This window comes from Elephantulus edwardii, unplaced genomic scaffold (genome assembly GCF_000299155.1).
Source record: "Elephantulus edwardii isolate Elephantulus edwardi_28Jun2011 unplaced genomic scaffold, EleEdw1.0 scaffold00108, whole genome shotgun sequence".
Taxonomy (NCBI): Eukaryota; Metazoa; Chordata; class Mammalia; order Macroscelidea; family Macroscelididae; genus Elephantulus; species Elephantulus edwardii.
Window position 1 is genome coordinate 9,726,201 of NW_006399858.1, and position 19,889 is coordinate 9,746,089.

General features: G+C 36.4%; 1 protein-coding gene across 1 annotated transcript in view; it reads left to right on the forward strand.

Moving 5' to 3' along the window:
- The window catches only part of LOC102843561 (chromosome unknown open reading frame, human C9orf41), a 70,213-nt gene that overhangs the window by 14,437 nt on the left and 35,887 nt on the right, over positions 1–19,889 (forward strand). Inside the window, exons 2-3 of the mRNA XM_006891992.1 lie at positions 4,718–4,913; positions 5,715–5,878. Coding sequence (XP_006892054.1) covers positions 4,718–4,913; positions 5,715–5,878 — 360 coding nt within the window. The remainder of the gene's footprint in view (positions 1–4,717; positions 4,914–5,714; positions 5,879–19,889) is intronic.

Below are 19,889 nucleotides of genomic sequence, written 5' to 3' on the forward strand. Positions count from 1 at the left end.
TTCACAACATTAAGCCTTCCTATCCATGAGCAGGGAATATTCTTCTACTTCTCTAGACTTTTTTTTGTTTCTTGTAATAATGTTTTGTAATTTTCTTTGAATAGACCTTTTGTGCTTCTAGTTATATTTACTCCCAAATATTTAATCTTGTGATTAGCTATTGTGAAGGGTATTGTAAAGCTGGCTTTTAAGAGTCTTCAGCTTGATGTTCTTTACATGCAACATTAAGGATGTTATTGTTGTTGTAATCTGTAGAGTCACAACCGACCCATACCTGACCCTCCTGAGGGTTTTCAGGGGCAGTTAATTGCATGGGAGAAGATTGACCATACTTCTTCTGTGAAGAAGCTCGCGGATTCGAATCACGTGCCTTCAGGATTGCAGCGCAGTTTTTTGCCAGTAGGCCACCAGTGCTCCCTGATACTAATGATATTATTTGATAATTTCCATATTCTGTTGGATTGCCTTTTTGGGGGAATGAAAGCAAATAGGGATCTCTTCCAGTCCTTTGCTGGCATAGTGTGTATTATCTGCTTCTCTGGGGAGAGATGAGCAGTCTCTCTTCCTGTAAAGATTTACAGCTTTATAGAAACCCAATGGAGAGACCCTATGAATTAACGTCTACTTGAGGGTAGTTTTATTTGGGCTTCTTTTTGTTTTCCAAATGATATGCTATATTTTGCATAGAGAGATGCTAGATGACTTTAACAGCAGACTGATACATATGTCCGAAAGGTTAGAAGTGGCCAAGAGGGATTGTTGATGGCTTTTACTTTGCTGTTAAATTTTGAACATGTTGTTGTTGTTGAGTACTATTGAGTTGGAACCAACTCGTAGCTGACTCTCTGGTGGGTTTTCAGTTAATCGCATGGGAAGAGATTGTCTATCTTTGTCCAGCAGAGCAACTGGAGTATTTGAGCCACGTACTTTTGGGATTGCAGCGCAGCTTCTTACCACTTGGTCACCAGACCTCCGTACCCAGTCCTGCTCATCCTCAGAGTTGTTGCTATTTGAGACCATTGTTTTCAGAGAGGATCTTACTTTTTATTTGCAGACCCTTAAAACAACAACAAAAATTATGATGTCTGTCTCTAGGGATTAGCCCTTCCTGATAGTGTTTCCAGAGTATGTGAGACAAAGCTTCATTGTCCTCACTTGTAAGGGGTATTTTGGCAGCACTTCTTCCAAGACAGATTTGCTTGTTCTTTTAGCTGTCCATATTCAGTATTCTTGTTTATGTTCTTAGGTTTTCCTTATTCCCTGTCCAGCATTTATTTGCGTGCATATGTGGTAATTAAAAATGCCATGGCTTGTATCAGGCACAAAGTGACATCTTTGTTCTTGAAAGTGGACCTTTGCAGCAGATTTGCCCAATAAAATGCAATGCCTTTCTTTTTTAAAATTTCTTAACTACTGAGTCCATGTATATTGATTGTGAATCCAAGTACAGTAAAATCCTTGACAATCTGTCTTTTCTCCATTTATCATATTATTTGTCCAGTTCTGATGATTTTGTGTTTTTTAAAGTGTAGTACATAGTCTTTGGTCTTCGTTAAGTACTTCAAATTCTCCTTCCTTTTAGTAACCAAATTGTTGTCATATGTATATTGCAGGTGGTTAATGATTCTTTTTACCAATCATGATATCAGGTTCTTTTTACCGTATAGCTTTTCCAATTTTTTTGTTCAGTGTACAGTCTAAATAAGTATAGCAAGAGAATACAACTCTGATGCACATCTTTCCAGATTTTTAAGACACCTATATCTCCTTTCCTCAACAACTATTAAACTGCTATTTAAACAGCTGTCTCGTAGTCTATGTGTAGGTGCTGTACGAACATAGTTAAATGTTCTGGAACTCCATTTTTTTTTGTGTGTGTTCCACATAAATTGTTATGGTCTACACAGTTGCACAAGCAGTAAAACACAGGTGACCATTTCTTTGCTTTCAGCCACCATCCATCTGATGATGTCAGGAATAATAAATTAGTTACACTTAGGATTTTTTGGAGGATATCTTATAGTTTTAGGTACTCTGCTACATGTTGTACTTACATTGTTTTGTTCCATTTTCTGTCAGACTCTCTTGAGTAGAGGAGCATCTTAAGGGGCTGTATAGATTTTTTTTTAATGAAAGTTTACAGAGACTTTGGGTTTCCATTCATTCATTGTTGCACTTTTCTCCTTTCCCACCCTTCTCCCCGCCCCAGTTCACTCTTGTCTTTGAAAATGGAAAGAAAAATTCTTTCATTGTTACGCAGTCCCTCTTCCCAAGTCCACTCCACTATGCAGCCTTCGTTCTGGACTCATGTCATGACAATAATACCTAATAATATATCCCTTTTAAACCATTCTCTCCCTCATCTGTTTCAAGGCAGTATACATAATTTGTCATATCTTTCTCAGTCTTCCCCCAACCCTGAAGTCAGACCCTGTTTTACAGCCATGTCACTATGCAGTATTTGTCATTTTGTAACTGAGATATTTCACTCAGCATAGCATAATGTCCTCCAGCATCACCCATTTTGAATACTATTGCATGAGTTCCTTGTTTTTCAGTGCAGCGTAGTATTGTGTGAATATACCACAGCTTCTCTATCCATTTGTTTGTTGATTGGCACTTACGTTGTTTCTAACTCTTTGCTGTTGTGAACAAAGCTGCGATAAACATGGGTGTGAATATATCTGCTTGGGTGGTAGTTCTGGTTTCTTTGGGGTATATTCCCAGCAGTAGAATTGCTGAGTTAAATGATATTTCTATTTGCAACTTTTTAAGAACTCTCCATACAGCCTTCCATAGTGGTTGCACCATCTTACACTCTCACCAACAGTGAATAAGGGTGCCACTTTCTCCACAACTTCGCCAGCATTTGTTGTTTGCTGTTCTGTTAAATTTTGCTATTCTGACTGGGGTGAGATGATATCTCATAGTTGTTTTGATTTGCATCTCTCTTAGATCTAGGGATTTTGGACATTTCTTGATGTGCTTGTTGACCATCTGAATGTCTTTTTGGTGAAGTGTCTGCTCATAGCCTGTGCCCATTTTTCAGTTGGGTTGTTTACCTTTATCTTGTGGTTGGTGCGCATGTATTTTATAAATTCTGACATGTCATTACCAAATATTTTTTCCCAGTCTATGGCTTCCCTTTTTACCCTGTTGGAGGAGATGTTGGATGTACATAGGAGATACTTTTCACTGTAGTTCATGATAAATAAGTTAGCTTAGTGCCTAGCACTTACTAAACTACAGTAAGTGGTAGTTACTAATACCATGTTGTTATTTATTGTCTTGTTTTTGTAGATGAGACTGTTAAGGCACAAAGAAAAGAAATAACTTTTCTGAGTCACTTAGCAAATATGTGGGATATCCTGGATTTTACCCTGTCTGGTTTCAGAGCTCTCTTTTATACTCTCTTTAAAGGAAGAAAAAACCCAAAACTCCGTGCTGTCACAGCATGCCAGTCAGGTTTTTGTTCAAGTCTTGTTTAGAGCTTCCTGAACTTCTTTAAACATTACTGTTCAGAAATTATAGTAATTTGTCATAAGATAAAAATAAAATAATTGGATGAATAGATTCCTGCAACTAAATGAAAACAGTTTGTTTTTTCATTACACATTGAGTCAGTGTAAACTATTTAAACACATTTGTAAAAATGATACAGTGAAAATCCATGAAACTGCCATACAGTGTGGAACTTTCTTTTTTATTTCCTTGCTTTGTTTTTAGTTTTGTCACATATGTTCAATCACTAAAACAAAATATTATTTCATTACTCTAAAATAAAATTGTACATTATGTATTCTTATTATGAAACTAAGTTTCTCTTTCAACTAAGTTCATTTTTATGAGCTATAGCCATGTGTTATTGAGTACAACTTTGAATTATTAGTTTCACTGTATTTTGTAAATTTACAGTTTTTCTTCCAGTCTGCTTGTGATGGATCTTTAGTGTGTCCATATTTTTTTCCCTTACTTCATTTTTAATGAATATTGCGTATGTTTCTTAAAAGTATCTGTGTAGAAGAGTTTCTTCAGATTATGTACCAGCAGGCATGATTTGTGCACTGCTTTATGATTGTCCCAAGTCATGTACAGTTTTATGCACTCACCGTCAGTGAAAATATTTTACCAATTACATATTTAAAGTTTAAAATTGTGGGGGTTTTTGTCTTGTTAATAATACCTAAAGTGACTGTTAAACATTTTCAGAATGTTAATTAAGACTATTACCATATAAAATCCTACTGAATTTCAGTTGCTGCTGTTTTTATAATATGTAAAATCTTTTGTGATTTTTTTTTTAATTCAACTGAATTGGCTTTTATTAGTTAACTAAAATATATTCTGTGTGTATTCTTAAGTAGTTTGCTAATAGTGGAGAAATCTAAAGTATTCACTTAGTTTTGCATACTTTTTTTTTTAAAGTTAAGGTAATAGAAAGAAACTAATTCCACATTGGTCTCCTTTATGCCCTCCCCCAGTTGGTACATCAGCTTACTTTTACTTGTGGTAAACCATTTGTCATGTTTGGTTGCTGAGAGAAAAAAAAATGATAAAACTTGACATTTCTAACTTGAAATCCATTTAAGTAAAATGTTACTGACAGGACAGAATTTCTTATTTTAAGGGCATAATTGTACAGAAAGACAGCCTTAATATAAGACTGGCCTCTAGAGAGACTCTTTTGCCAATTTAAAAACCGCCTTTTATGTTCTAGCACCAGTATGCATGAGCGAGTGCACCGAACAGAAAGACAGTTTCGATCACTTCCTGATAATCAACAGAAACTGCTTCCTCAGTTTCCTCTTCACTTGGACAAGATCCGGAATTGCATTGACCATAATCAAGAAATACTACTGACCATTGTGAATGATTGCATACATATGTTTGAAAATAAAGAATATGGAGAAGATGTATGTGAAAGTTTGTTATGTTTGCTTTCATTTGGGGGATTACCTCTGAGTTTTTCCTTCCCGATTTGTTTTATACAGGTCTTTTTGCTCACAGAGCTTTATTGAGATACTCAGTCATGTAATTAGGCTTAGTTGGTAATAGAGCAGTGTATCAGAATCTAAACTTGCAAATGGAGTTTTTTTAAATACTAAAATTTTTCATTTGCATTTTTATATGTTTCACATGGTATTCTGACTCTTTTTGGCATATAAAATGTAAACAACTTTATTAGCTCTATAAAATTCATTCCCCCAGCTAAACATTTTTTCAGTATCTTGTATCTAATGATATGCATCTTCTACGTTAAGAAATTAGTTTCCCTTCTAAATCTCAAGAGGCTGACAGTATTAGGACCTGAAGCCCTCTTCTTATATCCACAGGGTAGGTACTGTTGGGCCACTGCACTGTGAGACTCTCCATGCTACCCCATCTGTGACCGGGAGGGGCTTTACAGCCCTTCCTTAAGAGAAAGAAGATGTCTGTCTCCATAGCAGCTCAGTTCTGGTCCTCTCCTGATTAAGGACTGCTTAATTATATGGTGGTTTTGATTAATGGCCCTTAATCTATCGAGGATTGAAGTGAGACTACCAGATTTTTCATTTAGGATCTCAACATGCATTGAACTCTGGTTTAGGTATTTCTCCACACACTGCCTCTAGAGCCCTACCGTAGCATGTCTATTTAACCATATTCTACATGAATTGTCATCATAGAAGCCAATTGATTTCTGATGTGTTGGTTTTTTGTTTGTTTTTAACCAGGGGAATGGAAAGATTATGCCGGCATCTACATTTGACATGGATAAATTGAAATCCACATTAAAACAGTTTGTGAGAGACTGGAGTGAAACTGGGAAAGCAGAGAGGGATGCCTGCTACCAGCCAATCATTAAAGAAATATTAAAAAATTTTCCAAAAGAAAGATGGTAAATAGCACCTTATTTTTAACCACATTCTTTCCAATGTAAACATTTTGATTTTCTCTAAGACATTTCACAATTTTAATTCCTTTTTATAGCTGTCTGCCTGTATGTGTGAGGGTTACATTTATTATAGGTGCTTTGTCCATATAGAATATGTAATAGCATGTACACTTCTTGTCATAATGTAAAAAGTGTAATTTTAATGTGAAAATACTGTCTAGTATATAGTTTGAGAGACTCAAGTGTAATATGAAAAAAATTATATACAGGAGTTTTATTGGTAAAAATGTTCCAAGTTCTGCTAAAGCTACTGTTTGTTGCCTACATTCATAGTTAAAGGAAAAAGTCAGCTAAAGATTAGTAACAGTTAAAAATACCTCCCATTCAGTTAATGGATTTAGTGATGTCTGTCCATGGATCCCAGGTTACAAAGAGAGAAACTAGAGAGAACTTCAGACATTTATTTGAAGGTTGCTGTTAATTTTTTAAAATTACAAAAATGTCCTAGGAATTATGGGGAGACCTCTCATATACCCATTACCTACATTCACCGGGTTTGAATATTTTACCACATTTCCTTTTTTTTTTTTCTCTGCATGTGTGTATGAATTTTTCAAATATATTTGAAAGTTGATTTTCCTGTGGCATACATCTTGACTGCCTTATAATTTAGAATTTCTGTCCTAAGAGCAGCTGTTTTCTCTTAGAAACAGTGCCACTTTGAAATTTAGCATTGACATTATTTCATATCTTTCATAATGTTTATTTTCCCCATCAAAATTAGAATCCCATTGAGAGTATTGTAATTATCTCTAATTGTCTTTTCTTTTAATTGCAATAGTTTACTGGCCTTTGTCTTTTAAGATACTATTTCAAAACAAAATTCAAGGAAGTTGGTTTTTATAGACTGTTCCTCAGTTTAAGACTATTTGACGATTCTTCTTGATTGTTGTTGTGTACTGTAGAGTCAAAACTGACCCATAGCTGACCCTCTGGCAGGTTTTCAGAGGCAGTTAATCACATGGGAGGAGATTGCCCATCCTTGTCCCACAGAGCAGCTGGTGGCCTCAAAATGCATGCCTTTGGGATTACTGCACAGCTTCTTGCCACTAGGCCACCAGAGCATCCACTCTTCATGATTAGATCTAGATTATATATCCCTAGGTAGAGTGATCTGAAGTCTGGCTTATTTTGGTCATGTTATTAGGAGAGATCAGTCCTTGGAGAAAGGTACCATGCTTGGTAAACTAGAGGATCAGTGAAAAAGAGGAATATCCTTCTGCGTTGACATAGTGTAGCAGAGGTGTCTTAGTTATCTAGTGCTACTGTAGCAGAGATACCACACAAATAGATGACTTTAACAATTGCAAATTTATTTTCTTACAATGTAGGAGGCTAGAAGTCCAGATTCAAGATGCCAGCTCAAGGTGTTTGAATGCTTATGTGTGCTTGTGCTGTCCGTTCTCGAGGGAAATCCTTGTTTCTTTCAGCATTTGTAGGCCTGGCATTTCTTGGAGCGCTGCATATGTCTTTGGTCTTCCCTGTTGTCAAGGAAGGTACTCATACTGGGGCCTAGATCTGAAAAGATACACTCCACTCAACTCCTGACAGTTCTTTCTTGGTGATACTAAAGTCCTACCACACTCTGAACCTCGTTGGCTCACTTTCTTCGTTTAGTGAGAGAAAAGACAGGTCACACAGTAGGGAAATTCTCCTTAATCAGATTAGGGCTGTAATGGGATTAAGGGCCTTTACATTCTGGCCTTAATCTTTTTACAAGATTCATCCGATCAGTAAGGATCATGACATAGCTTCCATATTATGTCTTTACACTCATGTATTTGGGGAGGAAGGGAGAGCTCTGGTGACTAGGCTGTGAGAAGTGGAACTGCTAACCTAAATGCTAATGGTTCAAATCTATCAACTTCATGGGAGAACGATGAACAATCTCCTCCTGTGAGATTTACAGCCTCTGAACACCTGGTGGAGGGTCCACAAGGTCTTGATAGCAATGAGTTTAAGAGTTTTTTATTTGGTGGATAGAGGGGAGACATTTCAACCCATGATGCATTGCCTCTAACCTAGCTTTGTACATTTCCTTGCTTTGTACATGAGATTTGTACAGAGTTGGGATTGATGAGATTGTACTTAGCACTTGACATTATATTCTCCCAAGGGCTTCATCACATCCATTCTGTCATCAATATGCCCTTCATTGGCAATGCTGATTTTTTATTACCCTTTTAGAATGTTTGATTTCTCTATAATTGTCTATTTCTCTTTTTGCAATAATTTTTGAGAGCCCATAAGTAATATCCTTTTCCTTATCAAACTTTCTCCCCTAGAATTACTATCATATACTCAGATTCCTGTGTAAACCAGTCTTTATTAAGCTGGTTGTGGGCTGGTAATTCCCAAACTCAGCTCTTCTCTCTGTAATTATTCCTACTTCATTTAGGAGTGGTTTAATATTAAGAATCTAGTATTCTAAATGCTAAATTCTTAATATTAAACCATTCAGTACGTTTTAATATTAAGAAAAGCATGTGTCAGGGTTCAAACCTTTCTCCATACGTATTTTATCTGTATGCTGAGCAACTTGTTTGAGAAGATGCAGTCCATGAAGAACAGTATAACACAGAATGGAGGAAAACTTGTCAGTAACTTTGAGTATGCACATGACACAACCTTGCTTGATGAAAATGAGGAAGACTTGAAACACTTGTTGCAGAAAATCAAACACTGCAGCCTTCACTATATTGCATCTCAATATCAAGAAAACAGAAATTCTCCTGCTTGCTTCGGCAGCACATATACTAAAATTGTAATGATACAGAGAAGATTAGCATGGCCCCAGCACAAGGATGATACACAAATCCATGAAGTGTTCCATGTTTTTAAATGGAAACAGCCCAAATGTCCAACCACAATTGAATGGATTGAGAAATTGTGGTACATTGACACGATGTAATACTACGTAGCACACAGGAGCAATGATTTTGTAAATTACTACCTAACTTGGGAGGGACTGGAGAGTATTATGCTGAGTGAACTAACTCAATCCCATAAGGACAGATACTTTATAAGACCATTTTTGTAAAATGAGTATGAGGATCCAAGGGGCAAGAGGGTGGGAGCAGAGGAGTGAGGATGGGAGGCCATTAATAATAGGGTCTCACAATTTTATGGGCGGGTGTGAAAGAAATGGGAAAGATCCAGTGTGAAAAACAATGTGGTCAGACTTTGTAAATGAACTGGTATAAAATAAAAATTTTTCCAAAAAAATAGTTCTCATCACTGTACCAATGGACAGCATCGTGGTAGATAAAGAAAAAGCTGAAACATCGACTTCCACAATAAATAACACTTGATACCAGCAGTCAGGAGTTGTATTGCATTGGGAAAATCTGCAGTGAAGGACCTCTCAAAATTATTGAGGAACAGTGATACCAGTTTGAGGACTAAGGTGCACCTGATTCAGTCTTTTCATTCATTTGTTAAGCGTCAGAGAGTTAGACAGTGAATAAGGATGACAGAAGAAAAGGTCATGCCTTTGAGCTGTGTGTTGGAGAGTACTGAATAGCTCTTAGACTGCCAAAAGAACAAACATATTTTAGAGAACGTGAAGCCAGAGGGCTGCTTGGCAAGGGTGACAGAATTTCATCTCACATCCTTTGGACGTGTTTCTAGGAGAGGCTGTTCTTTGGAGAAGGACGTCATGCTTGGAAAGGTGGAAGGATGGCAAAGGAGAGGAAGACCCTCAACCGGGTGGATTGACAGCATGGGTGGAATGACTGCAGCAATGGGCTCAAATGTATCAACAAATCTGTTGTACATGGGGATGCTATAAATCATACTCAGCTGGATGGCACCTAACAGCAGAAACAAAAGATAGCCATTCCTGCTCCCAAAACTCTATATCATATCAGGATGGATACATTGTTCTTCTTTAGTGAATATAGTCTTTAATTGTCTTAGAATTGATTCTGACTCTTGGCAACTTGAATTCAGTAGTGGAATTGCATGGTAAGGTTGTCTTTTGTTGTTGTGTGCTGTTGAGTAAGAAGCTGCACTGCAATACTGAAGGCATGTGGCTCAGATCCACCAGCTGCTCAGTGGGAGAAGGATTGGCAGTCTGCCTCTGAAAACCCTCCAGAGGGTCAGTGATCTGGTACTCGACTCGATGGTATGCAAAGTAACTACCCTGTGATCAAGGGTCACTGCCCTTTTCTGAGCCAGACTCACCATCTCCCATACACCTGACCCCATTGCCACACTCACTGGCAATCCGTCGCATCCAGTATCTTCCTCTCTTGCGTAGACCTTCTACTCTTCCAAGTGTGATGACTTTTGCCAAGGATTGGTCCCCTCCTGACAGCCTCAAGTATGTAAGATGGAGTTTGTGCTAGAAGGTTGTCTGACTACAATGTTAACTCCAGGCCTTTTTTCTGTGTTGCTGCTGAATGAGTCTGAACCACATTCTGATACATACTGCCTGTGCCACCTACAGGCTTTTATAGTACATTGCTGCTGTTCAGTTTTTGACAGAGATCGTGTCTTTATAATGGGGTAGAGTTTTGGGATTTTTAAAAGAGTTTAATCTAAAATAAAATTTAAAAAAACCAAAATACCAGTCAAATACCTTTGCATTTTCAATAAAACACAAACATTCTTCTGGTACTTTAAAAAAAAAAGTTTAATCTATTTATTGATTTTAAAATTAAGGTTTTCTTTTAAAAATACACTTAGTAAAGTGAAGACAAAAAGAAAAATTTTTTCCATGTCTTTATTGTTGTTGTCTACCATCAAGTTGAAACCGACTCATAGCAGAGCCTCCAGTGGATTTTCAGAGTCAGTTAATCACACAGGAGGAGATTGTCCATCCCTCTCCCATAAAAAAATTTTAAATAACGTTTGCAAGATGCCTCCTTTTACTCACTTCTAATCCATTCTTTACCAGTTGCTTTAGTGTCTTCCCCAGTATGTTTTTAATCAAAGTAATGCATATTTTTCTCTCTGGGTTTTTTTTTTCTTAATATTTGTGTAATCTTTTATTTCCGTTGTGTTTCATGCAGTCATTCAAATATATTGTATTGATCTATACATATTATTGCCCTGTCTTTCAGGTATCTACTGAATCTTTCCTATTCCTTTGCATATTCTATACAACCAGGAACCTCTGCTGTACTGATTGTTCTCCTCTTGTACATTTATTTATACACATGTTGCTGAGCTATCCTATTTCTACAATAATATTCTTACGTAGTTTTTGTCCTTAGGAGCCCAAGTTATTTCATTCACCATAATCCTCTCTAGACTCTCCCATGTATTTTACAAAATTTTCACTTCTTAGTGCTGGATAGTTTTCCATTGTGTGAATATACCAGTTTTTCAATCCGTTTGTTTGTTGACTGGCCTTTGGGCTTTTGCATTTTTGTACTATTATGAATAATGCTGCTATGAACATAGATAATACATATCTCCATTCATGTCTCAGTCTCAGTTTTGAACCAGCAGTGGAACAGGCATTTCTGTGCTCTGCTTTTTTTAGGAAGTGCCAAACTGCTTTCCGTAGTGGTTGTACCATTTTACAGTCCCACTAGCACTGCTTGAGAGTTCAATTTCTCCACATCCTCTCCAACTTTTACTGCTTGCTATCCTGTTAAACTTTGCTGCTGCTCCTGGAGTAAGATGGCATTCTCATTGTTTGATTTGCATCCCTAAGAGCCAGTAATTTTGAACATTTTTTAATGTGTCTGTTGGCTTTCTGAATTTTTTCATTTGTGAAGTCATTTAAAAGTTTATGGCCCATTTTGTTACTGGGTTATCAATCTTGTGGAGGCCTTGTAGCAGTCTGTAAACTTCCGTTATAAGACCCTTGTTTGAAATGCCATTGCCAAATGATTTTTTTTACCCAGTTTGTAAGCTTTATTTTCACACTCAATGGAAAAAGGTTTTGATACACACAAAGACTTGATTTTTGGAAAGTCCTGTTCATTGATAGTATCTGTTCCCGGTTGTGCATCTCTGGCTACATTCTAAGTTTAGTCCTATTTTGTCTCTTATGATCCTTATGGTTTGGGATTTTACCCCTGGATCTGTAATCTGCCTTGATTGATTTTTGTGTATTATGTGAGGTGTATATCCTGTTTCAGATTTTTGCAGGTTGATATCTAGTCTTGTCGGCAGCATTTGTTTTCATTTCCCCATATGAGAGGTTTGTTTCCTTGCCAAATAGCACTTGACCATGCATGGGTTGGTTTCTGGGCTCTTGTTTCTGTTCCAATGGTCTATGTGTCTGTAATTCTACCAATATTATGTTCTTTTGGTTACTTAGCTATGTAGTATTTTTTTGCCTCCCATTTTCTTTTTATTTTTCAGTAGAATTTTGCATCTTTGGGATCTTTTTCCTTTCCAAATAAAATCGCCAGTTGCATTTGCTGTCTCTTTGAACAGTGAGTTTGGAATCTGTTGGGACTGCACTGAACATGTTGGTTTCATTTAGTAGGATTGTAGTTTTCATTGTGTTGTGTTGAGTCTTTCTATCCATGACCAGGGAACTTATTTTTTCATTTAGTTAGGTCTTCTGTTGTTTGCTGTAGTAGTGCTGTGTAGTTTTCCTTATAAAGGTCTTTTGTGTCTCTAAGTTCATTCACAAGTATTTTATCTTGTGATTTGCTTTGTAAATGATTGTACCTTTTTTTTTTTTTCAGCCAGAGCCTCTCAGATCCCCAGGTGTCCAAGGTCCTGGGGAGTACTCTGTCCTCAGGCATGATTGGAGCCCAGTAAATAGACATCACTGGGGCTGATTGTACTTCCATAGTTCCCTTTTCCATACTTTTCTTCTTTGCTATAGAGAAATCCCATTGGTTTTGTATATTGATCTTGTATTCTGCCTCTCTACTAAATTGGTCTTCTAGGTCTAATGGATTTTTTTGTTGAGTCTTTGGTATTTTTGGGGTATACAGAATATTACCTGCGTTTAGAACCATTTTGCCACCTCTTTACCAATTTGGATGCCTTTTGTATTTTTCCCTTATCTTAACTGCTCTAGCAAATACTTTTGATAGAATATTGAATAGAAGTGGTTCTTCATTAGTTCAGATCTTATGGTCCTTATTCTCTGCCCTGTTAATGTGATGACTTACACTGATTACTTTTCTTGCGTTTCTTGCATATCTGTTGTGAATACTACTTGGTTATGATGAATTACTTTTTAATATACTATTAGATTGTATTGGCCAGGATTTTGTTAAGGATTTTTGTATCTTTGTTCATGAGAGATGTTGATCTATAGTTTTCTAATGGTAATGATTGCCTGGTTTTGGTATTGGGGTTATGCTTGCTTCATAGAATGACTCTGGGAGTATTCCTTCTTTTCCTGGTTTTTCAAAGAAGTTTAAGTAGAATTTTTAATTGTTTGATAGAATTCACTTGTAAAGCCATCTGGGCTAGGACTTTTTTTTGGGAGGGATGTCTCAATTTCTTCACTTATAATGGATCTGTTCAAGTGCTCTACATTTGTCTGTGTCAGTATCTGGGTGGGTAGTGTGTGGGTTTCTAGGAATTTGCCCCTTCTAGTTTTTCAAATTTATCATGATAATAGTTTTTCCACAGTATTCCATTGTTATCAATTTAATTTAACCTTGTTCTGTTGTGATGTCATCTCTTTCATTTTTTTAGTTATTTGTGTCTTTTTTTCTTTTGTCAGGTTTGCCAGCCATTTGTCTATTTTACTGACTCAAAGAACCAGCTCCTGCTCTTGTTGATGGTTTCAGTTGTTTGGATTTTTTTTTTTTCTATCTACTGATTTCAGCCCTTGTCCTTATAATTTCCTTTCTTCTAGAGGCTGTAGGATTAGCTTGTTGTTCTTTTTCTATTTGATGAAGGTATTAAATTTGCTTATTTCTTCTTTTTTTGTACTTTTGCCTATTGCTATGCACTTTCCGGTGAGGATTGCCTTAGATGTATCGCAGAGCTTTTAATACGTTGTATTTTCATTTGTTTCAAGGAATTTTTCACATTTCATTTTTAATTTCCTTCTGTTGTTATAGAAGTAGATTGTTACTTAGCTTTCCACATGGGTGATTTTTTTTCAAATCCTTTATCCTCATTAATTTCTGGTTTTCTGGCACTGTGGTCTGAGAAAATTGTGGGGTTTTAATTACTAATTTTTCTAATAGCAAAATTGATCCATCTTTTGTTTTTATCTACATTGAGTCCTATGTAGAGCAGACCTAACTTGCTGATATTTTAATGGTGTTCTGTTGTACAGAGTCACTTAATCCATTCTGTTTGGACATGCAGACCTCATCTAATTTTTTGCTTAGTGGAACAGTATACAGTATGCATTTGAGTAACTGAATCTGGTAAGAGCTTTATAAATTTCAGTATTGTCATTTAATCCTCTCAAAAATATTTTAGAAGTTTATATTAAATATAAAGTGTGCATATATATGTTTTGTTTACAAGAAACTGCTAGGTATTTTCTTTAAGTGCTTATACCAGTTTTCACTCCTGCCAAAAATACTCAGCAGTTACACTACCACTGAGCATTGGTGGCCCAGGTGCACTATTCCCTTTCATATGGTAGTTGATAATATATCAGGCGCGTAGCTAAAATCTTAGTCAGCAGTTTAAGTCTGTCAGCTGCTCTATGGAAAAATTTGCATGCATGCTAAAGGTTTGCAGCCATGGATACCTAATGGAGAGCTGCTGTGAGATGCCATCTGAATCTTAACCTGTCTTAAGCCCTTTTCATGATCACTGTTGCACTCAAACCCATTGTCGTAGTCACCATTATCAGTCTATCTCCTTAAGAGTCTTCCTGTCTTTGTGGACCTTCTATCTTTCAAAGCATGATATCTCTCTCCAAGGACTAGTTCTTCATAAAAATATGCCCTAAGCAAGGAAGGTGAAATGTCTTATTGTTACGTGCCATTACTAAATGTTACTATAACTCATAGTGACCCTATAAACAACATATCTGAGCCCTGTCTATCCTGTGCAGTCCTCCTCAGATGACACACTTGAGCCCATTGCTGCAGTCACTGTGTCAGTTCATCTTCTTAAGGATCTTCTCTTTCACTGACCCTTTCCCTTTCCAAGCATGATGTTGCTTTCTAAGGAGCAGTCCATCCTAACAACAAGCTTCATCCTTGACTTCTAAGAGCACTCTGGCCACACCTTCTCTAATACTATCTATTTGTTCTCTCGATGGTCTGTGAAATGTTCTGTATACTTGTCCAGCACTGCAACTTGAAAGCATTGATTCTTCTGTCATTCTTATTTATGTTCAGCTCTCAGATGCATAGCATGTGATTGAAAACCTCTTAAATCAGGTGCATCTTAGTCTTTAAGCTGACATCATTGCTCCTCAGTACTTTGGAGAGGTCCCTTACAGCAGGCTTTCCTAACACAATATATCTTTAAATTTCTTGACTGCTGATGCTAGCGGTGTTTGTTGATTGTGGATTCTGTAAAACAAAACTGTTGACAGTTTCAGCATTTTCTACATCTGTCATGATTTTGCTTATTGACCCAATGCTGAAGATTTTTGTCTTTTTGATAATGACTTAATAATCCATATTGAAGGCTCTAGTCTTTGATCTTCTGCAGCAAGCATTTCAAGTCTCCTAATTGTCAGCAAACTAGGTTGTGTCATCTGCTTAACTCAGATTATTGATATGTCTTCCTCTGATCCCAATGTCATGTTCTTCACAGAGTCCAGCTCACAAATGATTTGCTTATCATACAGATTTTATAGGTAGGTAGAAAGGGTACAGCCCTGAAGCTCTCCTTTCTTGATTTTAAACCTTGCATTATTCCCATGTTGGTTTGTACAACAGCTTCTTGGTCTAGGTATAGGTTTCTTATGACCATAATTAAATGTTTTGGGATTCTCATTCTTCTCATAGTTTATTATGATTTACACAGCCAAATGCATTTGCATAGTAAATAAAACACAAATAGATATTTCTTCTGGTATTCTTTCTGCTAAGATCTATCTGACAGTAGTAATAATATCCCTGGTGCCTCGGCCTCTTCGAAAGCCAACTTCTGGCAGTTCTCTATCAGTGATTGTTCTAGCTGTTTTTGGAAGATCTTCACAAAATTTATTATTATGGAAAGTTTATTTTTTATACTGCTTTGAAGTATGTTTCATCATTGAGATCAAGGTATTTCCTTCAGTTTTTTTGATTGCTGTTTTTATGGTATATCCTTTTTTATTTACTTTATGTTCTGTACAGTTTATAGTTAAGTCTTGATGTTTTAATCATTTTATTATTTCCTATTTGTGTTGAAACTGTTTACATTTTATGTAATTATTGCTATCGTTGGATTTAGCAATAATTCTTTGGGTTTTTTAAAAATTTATTTTGTTTTTTGGATTTAGCAATAATTGTTAACTTTCTATTTGTGTCATCTATTATTTTTCCTTTCCTCCTCCTTTCCTGTTTTTTATTTAGATTTCCATTTATTTTAAAACCATTAGTTGACTGCTAACAGACTTACTGGCTCCATCCTGCCTTGAGGTTAATGATCTATTCCTGTAAACACTTACTCAGATCTACTCAAACTCATTGCTCTTTAGTGGAATCATCTCACACTGACCTTCCAGTGTGTTTCGAAGAGCCAGTAGAGAGCTCAGAGATTACCAGCCTTTCTTCCTTGGAGCCACTGATAATTAGAACTGTCAGAGAGGTACCTCTTTTGAGTTCTCAGTGCAAACTCAACTCCTTTAGAACTTCCTCCTATAACTGTTACAGCCTAGGAAACCATATGGGACAGTTCTGCTCAATCATAAGGGGTCACAAGGAATCAAAATCAACTTGATGACACACAAAAACAGGATTGGCTTTTTAACGACACGTCTGTAGGTCACTTTTTAGTGTTTGCAGTGCCATTTACCTTATGCGTTTTTTGAAGAAAATCTATTTGTAGTCCATCTATACTGTAGTACTTCATGTAATTTTGGGAACATGACCATAGTATGTTGTTCTTGATTGCCTTCAAGTCAGCGACTCATAGTGACCCAAAGAACAAAAGGCCTGAAGCCCCCTACAACTATCAACATTTGTCAAAGTTCATAGAGTTTCCGGAGGCATTTTGTTTAGGAACTGGATGCCATTTATGCTTCCCAACCTGTCATGGTATATTGTTGTTATGTGCCATTGAGTTACCTGCGATGCATAGCAACCCTGTATACAGCAGCTCTGCACCCTGCCCTGTCCTGAGCCAGTCTCAACAAATTCTGACACACTAACCCCCATCGCCACAGTTACTTTATCAATCCATCTCATCCTGGGTTTTCCTCTCCTACGCTGTCTGTCCAGCCTTCTAAGCATGATGTCCTTTTCCAAGAACCAATCTCTCCTGGCCATGTGCCCAGAGTAAGTGAGGTAGAACTTCAAAATCTTACCCTCCAAGGAAAGACTTGGTTTCATCCTCTCTAAGACAGACATACTTGTTTTCTTGGCAGTCAAGACTCTTCTCCAGCACCACAACTTGAAGGCATCCATTCTTCTTCTGTCATCCTTTGTCATTGTCCAACTCTCTGAAGCATAACAAGTGTAATTGAGAAGACCATGGCCTGGATTAGGCACACCTTTGTATCTTTGACCATTTACCATCCTCAACCTCTTGTGTTACTGTTTCTGATAGATTGCATCTACTGTATTGCACACATACATATAAATAGTCTCATACATACATATATATAGATAGATAGATAGCTAGATAGATAGATAGATAGATACAGTCTTTTACCTTTTTTCCCCACCTTTTTACCATTTCCAGTAATCTTCATTCATTACTGTAGACTTAAGCTAATTTTTTGTGTCCTCTCCTTTCAGTCTGAAAAACTTCTGTAGCGTTTGTTTTATTGTGTTGGTTTAATGTTAATATATTGCCTGTTATTTTTATATCAAATGAAAATGTCTTTTTCTTTTTTTTTTGAAGATAGCGTCACTTGATGACACACAAAACTACATTGGCTTTTTAATGATAATGCTTTAGATCGTTTTTAATGGGTGCAGTGGAATTTACCATATCCACCTTTGAAAAATTATATCTTTCTCTAATTCATGTTGCAGTTTGTCTCGGAGATTTAGTTTGTTCGTTTTAGCACTTTGAGGTATTATTCATTATCTTCTGGAAATTAATTCATTAAATGTTACTGTTCTGTGTTGTTTTTCTTTTTACTCTGCCTGCTCCAAAGGTTTTCTCTGCTTCTGAATGGCCATCAAGTTCCTAGGTGTGTTCTCTTCGTCCTGGTGGTGTGGTGCTTCTGTTGCTAGGCTGCTAATGGAGAGGCTGGTTGGTATGTGTTTTAAGTTTGTGATTTGATGCTTTCCAAAAGGTTTTAGACATTTTCAGGCATTTCTTAAAATATGCTTCTTTCTCTGTTATTTTTCTGTCCTCTCTTTTCTTCCTGTGTGTTGGTAGATCCCCGATAGTGTTCCATAGGTTTCTGAGTCCCTGGTTTTCAGCCTTTCCACACACCCCTTTAAGATTGAGCTCTTTCTGTTTTGTTTACCTATTTTCCAGTCTCACTGAATTGTTCTTCTTTCATCTCAGTTTGCCATTTCCAGTAAATTTGTTTGCTAAATTGTTCCTTCATGTACATTTCAGCTATAGAATTTCCGTGTGGTTCTTTGAATGGTTTCCATTTCTTTGTTCCTGTTCCTGACCGATTCATTCATTATACATACAGTTTTAGAATTGCTTGTACTTCTTTATAATAGCTACTTACAGTCTTTGCTGGTTGCAATATTTATATCATTTTGTGATAGTTTCTGTTAAATTCTTTTTCACTAGCACCTGGATAACGTTTTGCTGCTTTGCATGGCTAATTTTTTATTTAATTAGATACTACATATGACAAATGATAGATTATATAGAGTGGATTCTGTTGCATAGAAGACTAATCTTTGGTGTAGCAGACCATTAACTTCTTGAGACTGGAGTCTGAACTGTCTGCCATGTCAAAGATTTAAAAATTTCTGCTGCTTCTGTTTATCTGTTCCCAGGTGCTGCTTTTGACTGAGCTCTTTGGGAAGACCTTTGCAACTAATGTTGCAAGCATAGTTCATACTATTCCAACATGTTTAACAGACATCTGCTTATTTCTATGTGTTCAAACATCTTGTATACAAGTTTCAGAAGTATTATAGTTGGGAAATTTATCCTGTGCCTTGCAGATCTCATTTAGGAAATAATTTTTAAGTAACATTTTATAGTAAGAAATTCATTCACAGCTTTCATACGAAGCAAATTTCAAACACTAAAATGCTTGACATTGAGTTCATCATAGTACCCATTTTACCAAGGTTTTTATGTTCTTAGTAGCTATAAAATTTTAATTCATTTTGTACTCAACCTTTATTAATGAAGACCCAGTTTAATGTTCCTATTTTTTTTTTTTAATTTTATATTGGTTTGCTTAAAAAAGTTCTTTAAGTTGTATTTCACACTATATTCATATGGTGTTTCATACAATCATTCCCATGTATTCCCATGTATTAAGTTTTATAAAATGAATCACCATTGGGCCTTGCCCACCATTACCCTTCGTGCTCTTCTTTGTCGTCTGTTGATTAATGAGAATTTATCATAGATGAGATTTGTCATCTTTGCCTTTTACCATGAAATCCTCAAGTGACCACTGATGATAATGCTTTTAGTTATTTATAAATTATGCTTTCTCAAAGTTGTTATTTGTTGCTAAGATTCATGACTTAAGTTGGAGTAAATAAATAAACATGTAGATCTTAAAAGCTATTACTTTAGGATTTATAAATGCTAGGATAAGTTATTTTAATTTTTATGAGTAACTGTCAAGTACAAATATTGATTTATGGTATAGTCTCTTTTATTCCCTTATTTTTGCGGTCATTACAAAGACAGAAGAGGAAGGAAAGACCAAAATGGATGTCAGAAGAGACTCTGAAGATTGCACTGGAGCGTAGAGAAGCCAAAGCACAAGGAAGAATTCAAGATACTAAAGAGCTGA